This window comes from Acinonyx jubatus, chromosome F2 (assembly GCF_027475565.1).
Source record: "Acinonyx jubatus isolate Ajub_Pintada_27869175 chromosome F2, VMU_Ajub_asm_v1.0, whole genome shotgun sequence".
NCBI classification, from domain to species: domain Eukaryota; kingdom Metazoa; phylum Chordata; class Mammalia; order Carnivora; family Felidae; genus Acinonyx; species Acinonyx jubatus.
This window is the reverse complement of record NC_069394.1, coordinates 9911858-9932935: the sequence shown is the minus strand read 5'-3', so window position 1 is coordinate 9932935 and position 21078 is coordinate 9911858. Positions and strand designations below refer to the sequence as shown.

The window sequence follows — 21078 nt, the reverse complement described above, 5'->3', positions numbered from 1 at the left end:
CATATATATGTATATATCATTAAGATCAACAGACTGCGATACAGTTTTTTTTAATGTTATGGTACCACATTTTGAAGACAGTCACATTGACAGCGATGAAATTTAAGAAAGGAAAAATGTGTTTGTACCTTATTTTTTTGTATGATCATGGAATCAAAACCTTAAAGCTTTATTGTGCCAGAGTTATGCAAAATGAAGTATCATGCCATACACATGATGCCACATACTAAAAATTACATTTAAACTTTACTATTCTTACCTTAGACAGTTACTTGGTGCCTGTAAGGCTTTAGACACAGAAGCAAATATGGGCATCAAAATCCGTATGATGTTACTTGGTCATAAGGTGGATCTTACATATGCTCATATACAAAATAAAATGGCTTTTGGTGAGACATAGTCTTAGGAGCCAGAATAGGTTTATTAAGAACTCACAGGGGTGCCTGGGTGGCTCAGTTGGTTACGTGTCTGACTCCTGGTTTCAGCTCAGGTCAAGATCTCATGCTTTGTGAGATTGAACCCCACTTGAGGCTCTGAGCTCACAGCAGGAGCCTGCTTGAGAGTCTCTCTCTCCCCCTCTCTCTGTCTCTCCCTGCTCCTGCAAGCATGCTCTCTCAAAATAAATAAAAACTTAAAAACGAAAAGAACTCACAAATCTTCAGTTAAATTATTCTGTATGTGTTAGTGGTTGTTATTTATTGATCTGTACTTTTTGATCTCTGTCGGAAATTGAATTTTCATGTGTTCGTTATTTCAGTAAAAAAAAAAAGTGAGCACTGTTAGGTAGATGAGTAAGATATAACCCCCAGTCTTCGGAAACCAAACTACTGCCAGTGCATGGAAGTAAGTGCGGGAACAGATACGGATGTGAAATTACAAAGCTGTGAAAGCCTTGTCAGTTCCCAGCCTTTTAGAACTTCCTGTTCATCATCATTTCCTGAACATTCTGACAGTAGTTCTGTAACCACAGTCTTAAAATTGTCTTTGATGATGAAGAATAGTGTGACAACTAGAGTCTTTTGAATTTTACCTTTCTAGATTAAGAACTTGAATACACGCTTCTTGCATTTCTGGCTTTTCTGGCACCTTGCAAGCAGAAGATACTTCATAAACCTAATTTGGTTGGTTGGCTAGTCATTTGAAATAGTTAAAATATTCTTTGAATGTCTGTCCTGGAAGAACTCCTCAAATGTGGCCCTTCTGTTAAACTGTATCTCTTGTTAGAATAGGATGAGTGCCTAATTCTTGACCTTACTGGAAGAACGGCCTGCTTTTATCATGTGTTCAACACCAAGTGCTAAATGAAGGGTAGGGATTCTGCAGACATGGTAAATTTCCTTCTGATCATTATTTTAGTAGAACTTCTGTTTTGCAGTTGTCTCATTCTAGTCAATTTTTATTTTTATTTTTTAAAGTTTTTTAATGTTTATTTTTGAGAGAGAGAGAGACAGAGACAGAGAGCAAGTGCACCAGTGGGGGAGAGGCAGAGAGAGGGAGACACAGACTCTGAAGCAGGCTCCAGGCTCCGAGCTGTCAGCACAGAGCCCGACGCGGGCCTCGAACTCGGGAGCCGTGAGATCATGACCTGAGCCAAAGTGGGACGCTTAACCGACTGAGCCACCCAGGCGCCCCTCTAGTCAATTATTTTATCCTTCATTATTTACTCGAAATGTCAGAGCATAATCCATTTCTACATTCTAGGTAAAAGATTTGTATGTTACTGAAAATGAATTGAAACTGTTGAAGTATTAACTAGATGTTTATGAGAGATATTTTATATTATCTGTTTTTTTTTAGTAAGATTACAATCTTACTAAACAGCACAATCTTCCTATTTTAGTAAGTTTACAGCCGTGAACCATGTGATCAGTCTCTCTCCTACCTCAAGTGTCAAGTGTCCTGGACAGTGATTTGTAGTCTGGATATTCGTACTCGCCACTGGTGTCATTTGTGTTTGGTCAAAACGTTTAATCTATCATGAAATTTTAATTTCACATTACCATTAAAGCTGAGATTTTTTTGTTTTTAAAAATGATCTTATAGAGTGTTGTTTGAAGTTCTTGTGTCCTTTATTTACGTCATTGGTACTTTTGTAGAAGGTACAAGATTTGGAAAACTTCTTTGCTTTTCTAACACTGTTCTTTCATAGTTTTCTTTCCGTTACTTCGTTGTCTTCTCTGTCACTTCCTCCTCTGCTGATCATCCCTTACACGTTTGCCTTACCAGCGTTCTCCCAAACTCCCTCCTGTTTTCCTTTGGTGACTCCCAGCTAGCTGCTTTGCTATTGCATGTTTTTAAGTTTATTTGTTATTTAAAAAAAAAAAATTTAATGTCTATTTAATTTTGAAAGAGAGAGCGTGAGCGGGGGAGGGGCAGATAGAGAGAGAGGAAGACACAGAATCCGAAGCAGGCTCCAGGCTCTGAGCTGTCAGCACAGAGCCCAATGTGGGACTCAAACTCACAGACTGAGAGATCATGACCTGAGCGGAAGTCAGACGCTCAACCGACTGAGCCACCCAGGCGCCCCTCTCACTCTATTTTGTCACTCATTATTGAAGTTGGCTCTGTCAGCACAGAGCCCGATGTGGGACTCAGACCCACGAACTGTGAGATCATGACCAGAGCCGAAGTCGGCCGCTTAACCAACTGAGCCACCCAGGCATCCCAGGTTATTTATTTATTTTCAAAGAGACAGCACTGTGAGCTGGGGAGAGGCAGAAAGAGGGAGAGAGAGAGAATCCCACAGAGCCCGACGTGGGGCTTGAACCCACATACTGTGAGAGCATGACCTGAGCTGAAATCAAGAGTTGGACTCGTGTGCAAAATAAAATTCTTTCTCTCCTTTTTGATACCCTCCTCCCACCCCAGGATGTATCTTCCTCTGTTCCTTGTTGGTCAGTGACACCACCATCCAGTCGTGTGTCCAGACTGTCCTGTCTCCTTGTTATTTTGACTCCTCCTTCTTACCTTCTGTGTTCAGTTGGTTTCCAAGTTGGCTTCATAGGTTTGTCTAGCCTTCTCTCTGAGGTTGCGGAACTTTGTGTGTTTGCAAATTCAAACCACACTCTTGTTTAAACCTCAGAGCTTTCACATGTGCGGCTCCGTCCACCTGGAATGATCATCCTCCCCTCTTTGACTAATTCCTAGTGTTTCTTCAAGACTCAGTCGTTACTTCTTGCGGGAAGATTAGATGTTGCACCGCTGTCCTCCCTTAGCACCCTGGTGTGCCATAGCAGTCATTACACAAGATAACAGTTCTCTCTGTGATGGTCTTTGACGACTAGAGCATGAGCTGCTGAAGGCCGGAGACTGTGGCCTGGGTTTGTGTGCCCTGCATTCAGCCTGGTGCCTGGGGCGTGGTAGGCCTCGTTATAAGCTTGCTAAAAGAATACATGGGATCGAGTATACAGGCTTTTCCCAATCAGATACATTTCTGAGGCATATGTATTTGTTGTGATTTTAAGAGGGTTGCAGTGGCACCTTTGTCCCCCTCTGAGTTGGGAACCAACTGAGAGAAATCTAAAACTCAGTCTAATGCAAGTCAGTATATTAGCTCTGTTACTAGTAAAGCTGGGTCAGAGGATGTGACTTGACTTTTGTCTGTCATCAGGCTTGTTTGTCACTTGCCCTCCGAATCTGGACTTTTTCACGCACGGTGTGTCCAAGGGGCAATCCCAGGTGGGCAGAGCAGGCATACTGAGCCTTCTTCAGGGAGGGCATCCTGACTCCAGCTTGTTGGTGACCCCATGCGGCCATGGGGAAACAGGTTTCCGACCCAAATACACTTCTGTGTGATACCAAATATCACATAGAAGCAGGAAGAGTGGCTTGCAGAATGCAGTCTGGAGAGAGACCCTCAAGAGTACATTTGTTCATTCAACAAATAAGATGTGGAGCGCTCACTGTGTAAGTGGCGCTAAGAATGCGGTTTGGGGTTATGTTTAGGGCGTGCCTAGTTCCTTCGTCCAACTCCCCAGTAAAATAAGACATTCTTTTTCTTTTCTTTTCTTTTCTTTAGGGTTTATTTTGAGAGAGAGCGCGTGTGTGTGCCATTTGAGAATCTCCCTCTCTGCCCCTCCCCCTGTGCGCATGCTCTCTCTCTCTCTTAATAAAGAAACATTAAAAAAAATAGGAATTCTGGTGTCTCATCCTTAGAGATTGACTCAGAAGTCCTGGGTGGGTCAGAGAGTATTCAGTGAAAAACAGTGCCCCAGGAGGTTTTTCTTCAGTTGGCTTGTAAAGCACCCTAAGAAAAGCATTGATTGTACTGCGGGAACCTAGTTTGCTCGCCTAGGATTTCTTGTGAGGTGAGCTTAGGAAGAGAATAAACACACTGACACAGTAGACGACTTGTGAGTGTTGACTTTGTTAGGGGAGTTGAGGACAGTGGTAGTTGTTTTCTGGTGTGATAGTGTTATGCGTATGGTGGAAAAGGCAGCATAACTGGGTATACGTAATCCTCCCCAGAGACTGAAGGTGAATTCAGTCTGTTGCTGTCCTTAGGATTTTGTGTGCATCTGTCTTTCGTTTTTAGTAAAAGAATTCTTGTTTCTGTAACATTAATTCCTTATAATCTTGCATTTATTTAAAATTCTTGATGTTAGCCAATTTTGTGAGTTAACACATCTCACAATGCCTAGCTTATTAGAACGTTGACTGTGGTAGGCATTTTATAAAACATTTAATTATAAATGTCCAGGAAATTTATCAGTTAATGAGCTTTATACAAAAATTATTGCAACTGACAATTGAGATATTAAGGTTGTAATTAATTATCATATACTAGAAAAATTAAAGCTAGGTATACTCAATTTTTTTTTTTTTTTTTACTAGTTTTCTGTTTCTTTTTTTCTTTTATCTTTATCTTCCTTGGCTGGATTGTTGCTACTTTTCCCTTATTTTGTATTTTAAAAAAAATTTTTTTTTAATGTTTATTTTTGAGACAGAGAGAGACAGAGCATGAATGGGGGAGGGGCAGAGAGAGGGGGAGACACAGAATCGGAAGCAGGCTCCAGGCTCTGAGCCATCAGCCCAGAGCCTGACGCAGGGCTCGAACTCACGGACCGTGAGATCGTGACCTGAGCTGAAGTCGGACGCTCAACCGACTGAGCCACCCAGGTGCCCCGAGAATCTTTTTTTTTAATTAATTTTTTTTTTTAAATTAATTTTGAGAGAGAGTGAGTGCTCCTGAGCAGGAGCGGGGGAGAGGGAGAGAGAGAGAATCCCAAGCAGGCTCTGCATTGTCAGCACAGAGGCCAATGCAGGGCTCAATCTCACTAACCATGAGATTATGACCTGAGCCAAAGTCAAGAGTCAGAGGGTTAAGCAACCGACTGAGTCACCCAGGCACCCGAGAGAGGGAGAGAGGGGGAGAGGGAGAGAAAATCTTAAGCAGGCTTCACGCTCAGTGTGGAGACTGATGGCGGGGCTCTGTCCCACGACTCTGGGATCATGACCTGAGCCGAAATCAAGTGTCAGTCACTCAATCTACTGAGCCACCCCAGGTGCCCTAATACTTTATATATCAAATAAGGGAATCCCATACCATTTCAGTTTTCAATTCTGCCTCATCTCATTACTTACCTCTGGATGTTGGGACACAGGAGTGCTGTGCTCCCCTTCCAAGACTGCCACCTGCGCATGTTTGAGGAAGGCCTGTGGTGTGCAGGGTCCAGGGATGTGGTCTTAGAAGTAGGGATGGACCACATGCTACGTCCTGACTGTGGTGGAGACAGGTGTGAGTGCTTTTCTTACCTGGCGGCAGCTCTGGTTTCAGTGTCATCCGTTGGATCCTTATTGTTGTGGAAGCCAACGTCCGGTGAAATGAAGAGACAATTACATTTTCTGATTTTAATATTTGTGGTAATTTTTTTCTGTCTGTTAATTCCAGGAGGTTTTCAAATGGAATCTTGGAGGATTGCATTTTCTAAAAGCCAGGATTATTCTATATTTTATTGCTTCTGTTTTGGGTAACTGCTGAGGAATACGTTTCGAATTAAGTATGATAGTGTACTATAAAGTTAAATGTAAGTATAAGTCCATAAATTGACTAAGTAGGAGAATGTTTAATACATATTTTTTCTTTAGAAATTGTGACACTGGGGGGAAACATGTTAAGTGTAGACTGGTCATTTGACTCAGAGAAAAGCTGGTTTTTCCTGTGGACAGTGGGTGTCTCCATGTAGTTTTGAAAGTATGTCAGAGATGTGTCTGTGTGACGCTTGTTGTAGACCAAGTATTGCAATGTAATGGAGAGAGAGAGTGTCTAATTGGGCCGTTAGTCCCAGTATTGCCTTTGTTGTCCGCTTTTCCACGAGGGTTCTGTGCCTGGGGATAAAGGACAGGTAGTGAAATGGAGAATGAAAGGAGAGAAGGTATAGAATTACAAGTGGAAAGAGTTGTGTAATAAAATATTCCTCTAATGGATTAAAATCCTCTTAAAAGGAACACTTTCCTGACGATAAGACTATTTTGTTCCCGTTTCTTTGACCCCGTGTCTAATTAGTCACCAAACCCTTCTGATGCTTCCTTTGTGCCGCCTCCCACATTCCTTCCTTTCTAAAAGCTGTGGGCCATTAGAAGATGCATTTTGGTTTTCCCATGTGTCATGCTCCGTAGTGAACTCTTGCATTGTTCCACTGGACTGTAATTGTCCTTCACTGTCCCCAGTTTATCCTTATAATTGAGTGCATTGGTTCAGCGTGGCAGCTCTCGGCTGAAGTCCGTGTCCTGCATAAAGCCTCTTCATGTGAGCTCCTAGTGCTTTCTGAACCTCTGTGGGTGACCCTTACACACTGGAGATCCCTTGTCCTTATCCTTTAATGTTGTCCAAATCTTGCCTTTGTCTTAAGTAGTTACATTTTTCTTTTTTCTTTTCTTTTTTTTTTTTAATGTTTGTTTATTTTTGAGGCAGAGAGAGACAGCATGAATGGGGGAGGGACAGAGAGAGAGGGAGACGCAGAATCCAAAGCAGGCTCCAGGCTCTGAGCTGTCAGCACAGAGCCCGACGCGGGGCTCAAACTCACGGACCGTGAGATCATGACCTGAGCCGAAGTCGGAAGCTCAACCGACTGAGCCATTCAGGTGCCCCGATAGTTACATTTTTCATCCCATGTAGTTCTTCACACAGTGACTGTGTACACGTTGAAGTACAGGCATAATAACATCCATGTTGTAGGCTTTATATATAGCATGTACGTGTATGTGCATATGTATATTTCTATATCAAGTTTTTGGTACTTGGGACAGGTATGTATGAGTGGGACTGTAATATTGAGTCCTTTTAATTGTATGAAGCAAACATCTTGTTCTGACACTAACTGAATACATAATTTGAATTTGAATTTTAACCTTGGAGAAAATTTTATGTGATGCTGCTGACCCTTAAAGGATTCTGGATACATAGAGCTACAGTTATTGAAGTGAGAGATTTTTAGAATCTTCTAATAGAAAAACAGTCTGTCCCTTTTCACCTTGATTATGGATGGCCTCCTGTAGGACTAAAAATAATGCATGAAGTGTTTAAAATGATTCAGTTGACATTGGCCTCTGTGTGTTGGAGCGTTTTGTGGTGGACAGTATACTTTCTTGATGATAATTTTGATTCTTTCAGCACATATGTGAGCAGATACTAAATTTGTTTTATCTATCCGTGAACTCTGGGTCCTTATTCATTTAGTGAAGGAATGTTTTAATAAATATCTGCTGGGGCGCCTGGGTGGCTCAGTTGGTTGAGCGTCCGACTTCGGCTCAGGTCATGATCTCACGGTCTGTGATTTCGAGCCCCGCGTCGGGCTCTGTGCTGACAGCTCGGAGCCTGGAGCCTGCTTCGGATTCTGTGTCTCCCTCTCTCTGACCCTCCCCTGTTCATGCTCTGTCTCTCCCTGTCTCAAAAATAAATAAAAACGTTAAAAAAAATTAAAAAGAAAATAAAATAAATATCTGCTATATGCCAGACATGCACAACAGTGAGTAAGATGTATGGACTTTCTGTTGGAGGGACTCCTGTTCTGGTGGTAAAGGCCGACATATAGATAAATATGTAAATTACTGCAGTTGTAGAAATATACATTGAAGGCATAAAGAATCAAAATCCTGTAATCATAGCTGTTCCCATTTAAAAGTATGAAATTTAGTAAGCCTTAAATATGGCATTGAATTCCCAGTGTATTACTTGTAAGAATTGAGATAATGTAATTGCTGTGTAGAAGATGCAGATACTATTATATTCTGCTTCTGTAGATATAAAAGAAACCTAATTTAAAGTCATACAGTTGGTTCTCATAATAGGGTCTAAGTATTCTTCAACTCCAGTGTCAGTGTTAGTAGTAACTTACTTTTGTTTTAGAGGATAGATTTATCTCAGGTACCCAGTGCTGTGTTGGTGTTTAATAACAGAGACGTTAATGGTTTAATAATGGAGACATTAATATTTCTAGTTAGATTTAACTTATCATTGGATAATATAGTTTATTGAAATAAGTAGCTTATTTTTTTTTTTTTTTCAACGTTTATTTATTTTTGGGACAGAGAGAGACAGAGCATGAACAGGGGAGGGGCAGAGAGAGAGGGAGACACAGAATCTAAAGCAGGCTCCAGGCTCTGAGCCATCAGCCCAGAGCCTGACGCGGGGCTCGCACTCACGTACCACGAGATCGTGACCTGGCTGAAGTCGGATGCTTAACCGACTGCGCCACCCAGGCGCCCCAAAGTAGTTTATTTTAAAAGGAGTCTTGGGGCACCTGGGTAGCTCAGTCAGTGGAGCGTCAGACTCTTGATTTCGGCTCAGGTCATGATCCCAAGGTCGTGGAATTGAGCCCTGCATTGGGCTCTGTGCTGAGCGTGGAGCCTGCTTGAGATTCTGTCTCTCCCTCTGCCCTTGTCCCCTGATCATACTTGCTTTCTCTCTTAAAAAAAGAAAAGGAGTCTTTATTAATTATTCAGAACTCCTTCCCACCCCCCACCCCCAAACTTACACCCACATAGCAAGCAAATGTTGTCACAAAGTACTCACTGGTGGGCCAGCTGCTTGGAATACTGTCCCATTAAGCAGAATTCTCCCAGCACCTTTGTGTGCTCATGTGCCTGATACGACCTATTTTTAGTTCAGCTGTGAGGTTTTCTGTTCAACTAGGTACTCAGGTCCTTCCCTGAATGCCTCTGTGGGTAAGGATGGGTTGGAAATTAATTCTAACACCTCACCATCAAATTCTAACACAGAAGAAGGAGGCTGCCAGAGGTCAATGCACCTCACTCCTGCCTGAGATGAGGGCCAGGGGACATCGGTGAACCCGCATGAGAATGATGTTAGTAGGGAGTTAAGGAGGAGAAATTATCTTGGGGTGCCTTTAAAGAAGAAATGGTTAATTTAGGAGTATGCAGAATTTGCTAAAAAATATATTACATGTTTTTACGTGGCTTCTATGTTGCAGGCACTGCTTATGTGTATTATTATAGTACCCCTAACCCTGAGAGCTAGTACTCAGCCCATTAATCGTGGAGCCCCATGAGCCTGCCTGTATACTCATGCAGCTTGGCACTTCTTTGGGGTCAGTCTTTCTGTTTCCAGCTGCACCCATGTTCCATTTTCCCATAATTCTCTCACTTGAGACGTGCTGTTTGTACTAGCGTGTCATAAGTAAAGTTCTGAATTCCTTCTGCTCCAGGAGAATAGTGGACTCTGTTCTCCTTTTGTACTGGAATTAAATATAAAGGGAGAATCCTGTTGACGGCTCAGATTTGCCAGCTGCTTGAGGCATTCTGTGATACGCTTAGTCCTTTGGAAAGAGAACGTTGGGAAGGGGTTAAAAATAGGGTGGTCTGGGGTTCAGACGAGTTTATTGGAAGGGATTAGAAGCGAGGATGGAGAGAGACTGAAGGAACGCTTTAAGGGAAAAAAGCGTGTAAGTAGCTTTATTTTTTTACTTAAACTCTCAAAACCTGCTTTCATTGAACTAGCCACACGTTCTTTTGTAGTATCTTGTTTAAACTCTTTGGTCTTGGCAGCAGAATTTGATATGGATATTATCAAGTTCTTGATAGCTTTACACTTGATGTCAGCAGCCAGTAAGATAAGTCACAGTGCATTAGTGCCCTCTGCTAATTAATTGCAAGTGACGTGAACTAGGCACGTCCTGAACAGTGGTGTAAGGATCCAGAAGCACAAAGATCGACTAGAAAGTAGTCTCTTACGACATGAAAAACTACGTTCAGGTACCTGCAGCTGAATTCGAAAAGCCCTACGAATTGACTTCGGCAAGGGAGTCATCCCCGTTTCTGTGGCTGAGTAGGTCAATGATTTCAGTTTACTTTGCTTCTTGTGATGTTTACAAGTACAGTGTTCTCTTCCTTAAAGTAGTTCATGTTACTTCTTTTGTGATTACTGTTGCCACAGTCATTTTGACATTATATTCTCTTCAACATGTTCTATAGAAATATGAGTACATTGAAAGTTTGAAGCCTGGTTTCATATGTCGTCTCTATAGTTGGTAGTTTTTCATTAATAGTAAGTAAGTAGTCAAGAAATTGTTTTTGGATCATTTTGGGTCTTCTGGAGAAACTCATTGTGATCCTTTCTTTCCCTGCATGGCTGCTCATTCCTGGTCACACTCATTCCTGCAGTCACGGTCGTGGTTTGGTTTAGAAACTGTCTAGTACTTGATTGTAGTGTGGCTGTTACCCTTTGGAGCCATCAGATCTGGGCTGGAATCTCGGCTCCGCTGCATTCCTTACCAGCAGGGTGCTATTGGACAGATGGCCTCCCTGAGCCTGTATCCTCATTTATCCAAGGGAGATGGTAACCACTTCAGCAAGTGGGTGTAGGAGTAAGTGAGGAATGTTGTAAAATACTTTGTATAACGCTGCACACGTCATGTTCAGAAAATGACATTTTACTGCCTCCGCCCCCCCCCCCCCCCGAACTGGTACTGATACTGTTATGAAAGCTTATTGTGAACCATATGCAGAATTTGTTGAGATTTTTTTTAATTAAAAAAAAAAATTTAACAATTTTTGAAAGACAGAGCACTAGTGGAGGAGGGGCAGAGAGAGAGACAGACAGACAGACAGACAGACAGAATCTGAACAGGCTCCAGGCTCCACGTTGTCAGCACAGAGCCCGATGCAGGGCTGGAACCCATGAACCATGAGACTATGACCCGAGCCAAAGTCCGACGCTTAACTGACTGAGCCACCCAGGCGCCCCACCCCAATTTTTTTTAACGTTTATTTTATTTTTGAAAGAGAGAGAGAGAGAGAGAGCGAGCATGGGAGGGACAGAGCGAGAGGGAGACAGAGAACCTGAAGCAGGCTCCAGGCTCCAAGCTGTCAGCACAAAGCCCGACACAGGGCTTGAACTCACAAACTGAGAGATCATGAGTTGAGCCAAAGTCAGATGCTTAACCAACTGAGCCACTCAGACTCCCCAAGAGTTTTTTAAAGTTTATTTATTTTGAGACAGAGAGCGAGAGAGGCAGAGAATCCCAAGCAGGGCTTGATCTCACGAACTGGGAGATCATGACCTGAGCCAAAATCCAGAGTTGGACGCTTAATGCACTGAGTCACCCAGGCGCCCGTTTGGTGTGATTTTTGAACGATTGGTTTACAAGCAAAGGTTTTCATACTGTCTTTAAGATTATCTCTAGGGCCCTCAGGCACCTTCTGCTTACCCATTGTAGTACTTCTCTTATTGCGTTACTAATAATATCTACCTTTTATTGAATGCTTGATATATATTATATTGCTTGAATATAATTATATTCATATATATATCCATATATATTATATGCTTGAATATAATTATATTGCTTGAATATATATAATATTGCTATCTTTTATTGAATGCTTGATATATATTATTGAATGCTTGGTATATATTAAAACTTTCATTTTTTAATTTTACCAGTAAGTATGAAGAAGGCATTTATTACACCATTAAACTGATGAAAGAAACATAGGCATAGTAAGAAAAAGTAACATGCCACCCAGCTAGACAGGAAGAGACCCTGAGGTCACCTTGGGCCTGTCTGACTGCAAAGCCCATTCCCTTTAACACCATCTGGCCTGTTTGGCATTTTCCTTTTTACTCCCGTTTCTTGCAGTGGACCTGAGCTTCCTGAAAGTAGGAACTGGATTTTGTGTGTATTCCAAGTTCACATTTTTTCTAAAGTCTCTGTGAAAACAATGTGTACTATCCAAAAGTGTCAGTGTAAGTGAAACCTAATGGTATTGAGAGTCTTTTCTTATCGAAAGTAACAACATACCATTTTGATGGGGACCTTGAAGCAGTAAGACTTGCTTTTCAGTCCGCTGCCAGTCTCTTTGCCACCGTAGCAGCTGGAGTGTGCTATTTTTGGCCTCGAGAAAGTGTTAGCAGAGCACTCATCTTGATCTTCTTACCAGGTCACAGGCGTTTTTCATCATTGCATTCCCTAGCTCGGTGCTCTGTATAATAAGCACTCGATACGTATTTGATTTTAATTCTTCGGTGTGTTAATATTTATCTGAAATATTTTTATATTGTCGCGGGCAGAAGTAGAACTTTTGCTTACTTGGCTCTTACCTCCCTCCCCTCCCCACTTCTTTTCCTGTAATAATAGGGCCAGTGTTTTTTGCTTTAGGATTCTAAAAAGAGTTCAGGTGTTTTGGTGTTAGTTAATTGAAAAATTCGGACTCTTTAGAATTTTTTTTCTTCTGTTGAAGTAGAAAACATTCTGAACAATAGCATTTTTACATTATCAGCACATAGTGCCAAGTATATATTGGTGAAATTAATAAACTATTTTTTAAGTAAGTTTATAAACTCAAGAGCAGGGATCTTTTCTCTTTTATACTTTCTTGTATGTGTGGCATCTGGTATGGTCTTAGGCAGGTAGTAGGTACAAGTAAAATATTTGGGTGTTGACTGATGTGACCACGGGTATCTGTGGTGTTGTGGGAAGAACATGGGGCTACGGAGTTAGACATGGGATGCTCACTTTTAGCCGCTCCTGTTGAGTAAGTTACTTGGTCAGTCTGCTGTACATCCCACTCCTGTAAAGCAATGGTAATAATGCCTCACTAATTTGCTGGAAGTGTTACATAATGTATGCACAGTACTCTGTGATCACTAAAGATGCTGTGCAGAGCTTAAGTCAGTCTTGTTTTTATCAGTGCTCTGCTGCAAATCTGTACTCAGTCTTACTTGTTTTGGCCAGTGCTGGGTACTCCGTTGACATTTAGTATATGACTGCATGCATGAATGGTACATACTTCGTGAGCAAAGTGAGATCTGGAGAAGTTGTCTCTTGCATAATCTTACTCTATGAGATAGTCGTAAAAGTCTGCTTCTATCTAGTTCTTTTAACTTCTAGCTCAAGCAGTCTTTCATACTATATTTTGGTTTGTAAATACATACAAATGTACACATAAACAGAGACACACATACCCTAGTTTCATAAATCATGGGAATAATTTTATAGTGCCTCCAGACCAACATTCCTGTTACTAGCTTTCAGGACAAGAAAACTGATCCCTCTCAGTTACATGATTCTTTCCAGATAGCTAATATGCTTTACCCAAGGCCATGTAGGCACTTAAGTGTAAGACTTGGAATGTACCCAGATATTCTGGATCCCGATCCATTGCTCTTTCCAAGATACCAACACCTGAAACTATAATAGAGCAGGCTTGGAGCAGTTTTGAAATTCCTGGACTTCCCTTTGAGGTTTTTTTCCCTCACCAATGTAGTTCCTCATATGATGCCTTGTGTAGATAACACATACTAAGTGTTTTTGCCAGCCACTAGGAGCAGACCGTCTTTCAAGACCCCTGTGACAGGTGCTGTAGGTGGATGGGGCCAGGCAGTGGGAGAGTGGGGTGTGCAATCAGAGAGTAGTGGGAGATGAGATTAGAAAGGGGTAATGGGGGTATGGATTATATGTTTGCTTAAAGGGTGTATTTGGTAAGTTTTGTGTATGTGTGTGTACAAGCGCACACTTGCCCCCCAAATGATTTGAAATGGAACTTTGGAATGATTCATTAATATATTCATTCTGATGTGGTGTCTTTGGGGAGGGGAGAGGAGATTTAACTTTTTATTTCTTAATCAGTAATTGAATTCACATGCCTTTTTTTTTATTATTATTAGTGCCAGTTTGAAGGTTTTATTTTAAATAACTCATTAATATTCAGAAGCCTGAATTTCTAGGTCCGTTTACAATATGAGTAATCTCGGTACTTTGTGTTTTTACTCTGTTTTGAACAGGAGTGTGTTGCTGCTGTTCTGCTTTGCGTCCTCGCTACAAACGCCTGGTGGACAACATATTCCCTGAGGATCCAAAAGTAATTTGATCTACATCTACTGATCCTTCTCTTTGCTGACCCATCCTTCCCCCCTGCTGACCTCCCTAAGGTTTCCCTAATTTCATTTCTCTACTTTTACTCCTAAATCTCATCCTGTACACTGCTATTTTTATATTTCTCTTTTTCTACTTCAAAATGACCCATGCTGGCTTGTCTAATTTTCACTGATCCTTTTCGTAGATCAGTCTAAATTTGGCATGATGGACAGATGGTGTCCTCTTGTCTAGATAGTTCCTATATTTAAGTAACACTTGACAAAAATTTATGAGCTGGTGCCGGATTATTTGTACGAAATGCTAAGAATACAGCTGTGAACACATACCAGGTTTTCTGCTCTCGCCAAGCTCACAGACAAGGAAATTGGCAATTACAGTGCTGTGTGAAAGAATGTTATGATGAAGCACGCCGTGCTCCTGGAGCAGGTCGGAATGATACCTAACGTGGGCTTGGAGAACAGAGGCCTTCAGCAAATAAAATCTGCACTAAGATCCAAAGAATAAATGGGTTGGCCATTCAGTTTTCAGAAGAGAATTGAGAAGTAAAGGAAGCATGTTCCAGGCAGAGTTTGTTCTCTTTTTACTTAAATGCTTTAAAATTTTTTATAACCGTTAAACTTTATTATGGAAGATTGCAGTTTTCAAAGCAACTATATTTGAATGATTTTGTTTGACACCGTCCTGAATTTTCTAAGTTACCTTTAGTCCAGGGTTAAATGGATATGAACAGAAAAATGTTACATGGGTTTGATTTCCCAAATTTGCTTTAAAATGTAGTCAGAGTGCCTGGCTGGCTCAGTTGGGAGAGCGTGTGACTCTTGATCTTGGGGTTCTAGGTCGAGTCCCATGTTAGGTACAGAGATCACTTAAAAATTTAAAAAAACATCTTTAAAAAAATTAAAATGTAGCTAATTACAGAAACCTTTGGTGATCTTAACAGTAATTTATATATTTCATGGTACATGAGATATCTCATTTTAATGAAATCCGATTTAAACATTCAGCCATTTAGAAGAGGTTAATCAATTACATACTATTGACTGCCAGATATCCTGGATAATTTGTGACAGGTAAAAGCCCTAAGATATGATACGGTACCTGCCTTACATAACTTTCCATCCATTGACTGACATAAAGCAAAAGCGTACTAAATATTAAATCAAAGTGCATAAATTAGTAAGCAAAATGTTAAGTAGAACAGGTGGTAAAGTTTTTGCCTTCAAAGCAGAGGTTTTGCTGTGGGGTGGCAGTCTCTGGGAAGCATTCTCGGAGGAAATGAGATTTGCTGAGCTTTGAAGGATGTACGCCATCTGGAGAAGTGAGATTAGTCTCTTTGTTGCAAGTGAGGGGCCTGGAGAGAAAAGACAGAGGGGTGCAGGAGAAAGCAAGGGGTACGTTTGAGGTGAAGACCCTTGAAGTGAAGGTTTAAATAGCCTCATTGCAGAGGGTAATGGGTGGTAATCGTGCTGTCCATGATTTCTGATCTGAAATTCCAGACACGTCATTTAATAGACCGAATATTCAAGTCATTTCCTTGAGGAGTCTGGGACATGTGGTTACTAAAGATAAGGTGGAGGCCCGATTATAGAGGAATGTGAATGACAGACCGGGCTTCTACTTTGTCTGCTTTAACTCCTCATAGGCAGTGAGGGACTTTTGATCACGGGAGTGCTGATAGGTGGATTAGATTAGTGATGACAGGTAGAGAATGGTTATATAAAGAGTATTTTTGCCAGCTATTGACGGATTGATTGGTTGCCAAGTATTAAATAAGATTTGTTTAAATGGAGACTTAAAAAAATTTACATGAACCTTGCATACATGTGGCAATCGTAACCCAGTTGACCTTATTTGTTATTATTAATTTATGCAACAACAAAAAAAGATCTCGTGTGTCTAAAACAGATCAGGCAGTAGGTGCCCAGAGTGCAGGGGTCTACAGGTTACAGTCCCTGCCTTCAAAGAGCAATCTAGTGAGGGGGACAAATAACCAAACCGTTTCTTATCATTATTAGCCATGTGATCTTGGGCAGGTACCTCAGTTTCTCATCCTGAAATGGAAATTATAAATAGTACCGATTTTATAAGGATCTCATGGATATTAAATGAGTTAATAGAATTCTTGGCTCACCCTTTCTTCCCTAGTGCCCATGACAGTGCCTGGCACATGGTTAGTGCTTGATTAGTATCTGCTTCACGAGTGAAAAACAGCGTGACGGAACACAGCGATGAGCGCACTGAGCTGAAGGAACGTGCAGGAGGGGCCTCTCAGCCGGGCTTGGGAGGGGGGTGGGAGGGCGCCCCGAAGGCTTTTGGGAGGACTTTGAGACCTGCAGGATGAGTAGGAGTGAGTCATCCCGGTGAGTCAGAGAAGCATCCTTAGGCAGAGGTGAGTTGAGTGACAGGAGTCCACAGACCAGTCAGACTGCTTTTTATAATGCTAAAACTCGGAGCAGTGGTAGCCTGGAGAGGGAGGAGGACATGACGAATCTTCGGCAAATGATAGAAATGTTTTGTGTCTTTTTTTTTTTTTTTTACTGGTGGTTTCATAGATCTACGACTCTCATAGTTCAAATTATATACTTGGGTGTAGTTTATTTTTTATCTTATTTTAAAAAACGTTAATGTTTATTTATTTTGAGAGAGAGAATGAAAGAGCAAGAGAGAGAGAGTGCGCCAGGGAGGGACAGAGAGAGGAAGAGAGAATCCCAGGCAGAGCTTGATGGGGGGCTTGATCCCACGAACGTGAGATCGTGACCTGAGCCAAAACCAGGAGTCGGCCACTTAACTGACTGAGCCACCCACGTGCCCCTTGGGTGTAGAGTATTGTGTATAAATTATTCCTCAATAAAATCAGAGAGGGATTAAAAAAAAAATGGATGAGAGGCAGTCATATTTAGCTGATGATGTGGAGGAACCAATACAGAAGGAGAGATCAGAAAACCAGGAGGGGCCACCTAGGTGGCTTAGTCTGTTGAGCATCTGACTTCGGCTCAGGTCATGATCTCATGGTTGGTGAGTTCAAGCCCGTCGGCTTTGTGCTGATAGCACGGAGCCTGTTTGGGATTCTCGGTCTCCCTTTCTTTCTGCCCCTCCCCCGCTAGTGATCTCTCTCGATCTCCCTCTCTCTCTCTCTCTCTCTCTCTCTCTCTCTCTCTCAAATAACCATTAAAAATTTTTTTTAAAACCACCCCAACAACAAAAACCCAGGAAAGAGAGAGGCTAACCGATGGAGTCAAATCCTGGGCCGTATGAGGCAGACAGAAAGAGCATAAGCAAACGTTTCTCTAAGATGAGTCCTTTGAAAATAGGGGTCTTGTTTTGCATGGGGTAGGGTTTCTTAATTCAGGTTCTATTGACCTTCTGATCTAGTTAGTTCTTTGCTTTTGGGCTATCCTGTGCATTGTGGGATGTTTGTTAGCATCCCTGGCCTCTACCCGAAATGCTGGTACACCCCCTGCCCAGCTGTGACAACCCAAAATGTCTCCAGACATTGCCCCACGGGGTGCAGTCTCCCTGGTTGAGAACCACTGGTCTGGAGGGCACTGAGAAAATGGGGGTGGAGGGTTGCCAGTAAATTCTACTCCAAAGGCTTCCATCTTCTGAGAAGGAGGAGAGGAGCTCATCTGATGTCAGAGAGGGAAGAGAGGTGGCCGTAGGAGCAAGTTTGAGGACAACCAAGTAGGTAAAAATAGGAGGGATTGACTCCATTGGTGATGGAGCAGTAGTAAGGCAAAAAGCCAGAGAATATGGAGGGGCCGGTAGAAAGCGCAGATTTATAAAATTTTCAGTTGTAGATTCACCATTTAACATAATTCTTTTTTTTTTTTAAGTGACCTCTACACCCCATGTGGGGCATGAACTCATGACTCTGGGATCAAGAGTCGCATGCTCTTCTGACTGAGCCAGCCAGGCGCCCCTAGCATAATTTTTCTGTCTTCCTTTCCACCTCCTCTGACAATCCTAAGGAACCCTTAGTTTCTTGGGCTATATATGACCAAGAAGTTTAGGCTGAGAATTAATTTGTTGTCTAAGGGTGGGGAGAACCATCGGACCTGTGGCCTGGGTCTCCCTGTAGAGGGCAGAGACAAACGAAAGTTTGCTGATCCCACACCAGGGGACTCTTGTTTTTTTTTTAGTAAGTTGGATGAGCAGAGACACATGCAGTCCTTAATACATTCTCATTTATTAATTAAGGCTTTGTAATGATATCAGCAACTTTGAATCATTTTAACAACGTGTTCACTGTTGTCTATGTAAAGGAGTAAAATCGACTTAACGTAACTGTAAAATTTTAAAATCGAAACAAATTTGTTTGAAGTCTTTCCACATTTTAAAATACATCTCATTCCCTGCATATTGCAGTTAGTTGAGCAGTCTCTATTTAGGAAGGTGTTACAGTAATTCATCACTTATGAAGGTATATTTAAATGTTCTGCCTAAATGGGGCATTTGTTTAACTTTCTGAAAATTCTGTATCCAGAATGCCATAAAAGGAGATTATCACCAGAAAGTTTCAGCCTAAAGGATGGATTTAATCACAAATCCAGAAGGGGGCATGTGAAGCAAGCAATGCTTGGAAATAAAAAAAAGTATCTATGAAGATGTGGACAGCCTACTTACCTCGTTCTTCTTCTTAACTTTTAGGATGGCCTCGTTAAAGCAGACATGGAGAAATTGACATTTTATGCAGTATCTGCTCCAGAGAAGTTGGATCGAATTGGTTCTTACTTAGCAGAAAGGTTGAGCAGGGATGTTGTCAGACATCGTTCTGGGTAAGAAAACTAATCGCTGCTAATACTGTATCTCTGAAAATGCTTCCTAGGCTAAATCATGCTATGAATTGTTTTGTCATCTAGTCACACAGAGATGCTCTGTGGAGGATAAAACTTTGTAATATTTTACAGGGAAATATGTCATACCATACAGATGCTTGCAGCTTTTATTACTTTCCTGATGGTCATGGGTTTTTTTGTTGTTGTTGTTGTTGTTTTTATGTCTATTTATTTTTGAGAGAGACAGTGTGAGTGGGGGAGAGAGAGAGAGAGGGAGACACAGAATCAGAAGCAGGCTCCAGGCTGCAAGCTGTCAGCACAGAGCCCCATGCGGGGCTCGAACTCACAGACCACGAGGTCATAACCTGAGCCGAAGTCGGCCGCTTAACCGACTGAGCCACCCAGGCGCCCCCTGATGGTCATGTTTTAAGAATAGACTCATGTAAGTTAATGGAGTGGCCTTTAGCTTAAACATCCATTAGTTTTTGATATTTTAATATTTCTCTAATGGAAATAGTAGAAATTGACTCTTAGTGTATTAATGCGATATTATAATTTAAAAATCAGTCTCTAAATTTGAAACAAACAGAAAGACTCTGTTAACCAACCGATTTTTATCTATCAGTGGAATAATAAAAGAGATAATGAACGAGAACTACATTAGGCTTAGATATTAAAGGTCCAGAGTATGTAAGCATGCTGATTTGAAACTGTGCTGACTGTATCCCTACCTATAAATAAAGGTCTGCCTTCTTAGTCTATTCTCTGTGGATGAATAGTACTAACTTGGATAGTTTGGATTATAAATAGTTTTCCATATTCATTTTATGATCCTAGTTTTCTAGAGAACTCCATTCTTCAAGTGATACTGGTTTTCTCTGCTTCCAAATTATTAACTGCTTAGAACACTATAGTGAGTCTTGATACAAAAAGTTCCATAATTATTGAAGCAAAGGTATCTAAATCAATTTTCATTTGTGGTGTGAGCTTTAAAATCTGATGAATTATAGGGTCGAATTTATGAGCTGTTTACTGATGATATTCTGTTGTTGCTGGTAATGTTTTTGTACGCTTACATTTATAAATACAAGTAGGTTATATTGGAAATTTTAGGCACATTGCATATAGTAACTGTTTTGGGTTAGATACAGAGATAATATGGTTAGAAGAGTGGAAAATGGTAGATGTCCATGTTTACAAAGAAAAATGTACACAAAGCTAATGTTGAAGCTCTGGAAGAGTTTGGAGAGGAGGGAAAATGGTACCATTTTGTATACTTCAGCGTGAGGGTTATTGTATAATCTAAGATCGTTAGTACTTGCGAGAAGTAAGTTTTCACTTAGAAACTACTAAATTTGCCTTTCTCCGTCCTGCACATTTACATTTAATTATTCCAGTAAAGAGCACCTAGGAGAATTTGGAGAGCTAGAAATGCTCTGACATTATTGTTCTCTTCTATTTAGGTATGTTTTAATTGCTATGGAAGCCTTGGACCAACTTCTTATGGCTTGCCATTCTCAAAGCATCAAGCCATTTGTAGAAAGCTTTCTGCATATGGTAGCAAAGCTGCTAGAATCCGGGGAACCAAAGCTGCAAGTGCTTGGAACAAATTCTGTGAGTAAAACTATTCTCTAACTTTCAGATTAATAAGCATCTCGAGAATTGGTCTCTTAGAATATTTTTGCCTGGTAAAGACACCTGCTCTGGTCAGGGCGGTGGGACAGACAGCACAGATGTGGAGGATTAGAACACTGCTCAGTGGGCGGAGCATGTGACTCTTCATCTCGACGTGCGTGTTGGAGCCCCAGGTAGGGTATGGAGACTTTTAAAGAATAAAATCTTAAAAAAAAGAAAAAAGAAAAGAAATAGCACCGTCTCTATCTTTTTTGTTGCTCCTGGTGAAACCTGCACTACCACCTGATCATAAAGAGCATTGGGAAATCTTTTGGCCATAAAGTCGTAAAAGT

General features: G+C 41.3%; 1 protein-coding gene across 5 annotated transcripts in view; it reads left to right on the top strand.

Annotated features, from left to right (window-relative positions):
- The window catches only part of EFR3A (EFR3 homolog A), a 103976-nt gene that overhangs the window by 23163 nt on the left and 59735 nt on the right, over positions 1 to 21078 (top strand). For 4 of the 5 annotated variants that reach the window (XM_053208239.1, XM_015068361.3, XM_053208240.1 and 1 more), the window contains 3 exons: positions 14243 to 14319; positions 18984 to 19111; positions 20575 to 20725. In XM_053208239.1, coding sequence (XP_053064214.1) covers positions 14243 to 14319; positions 18984 to 19111; positions 20575 to 20725 — 356 coding nt within the window. Of the gene's footprint in view, positions 1 to 14242; positions 14390 to 18983; positions 19112 to 20574; positions 20726 to 21078 lie in introns of those variants that run through there. The other variant, XM_053208242.1, reaches the window with a different exon arrangement.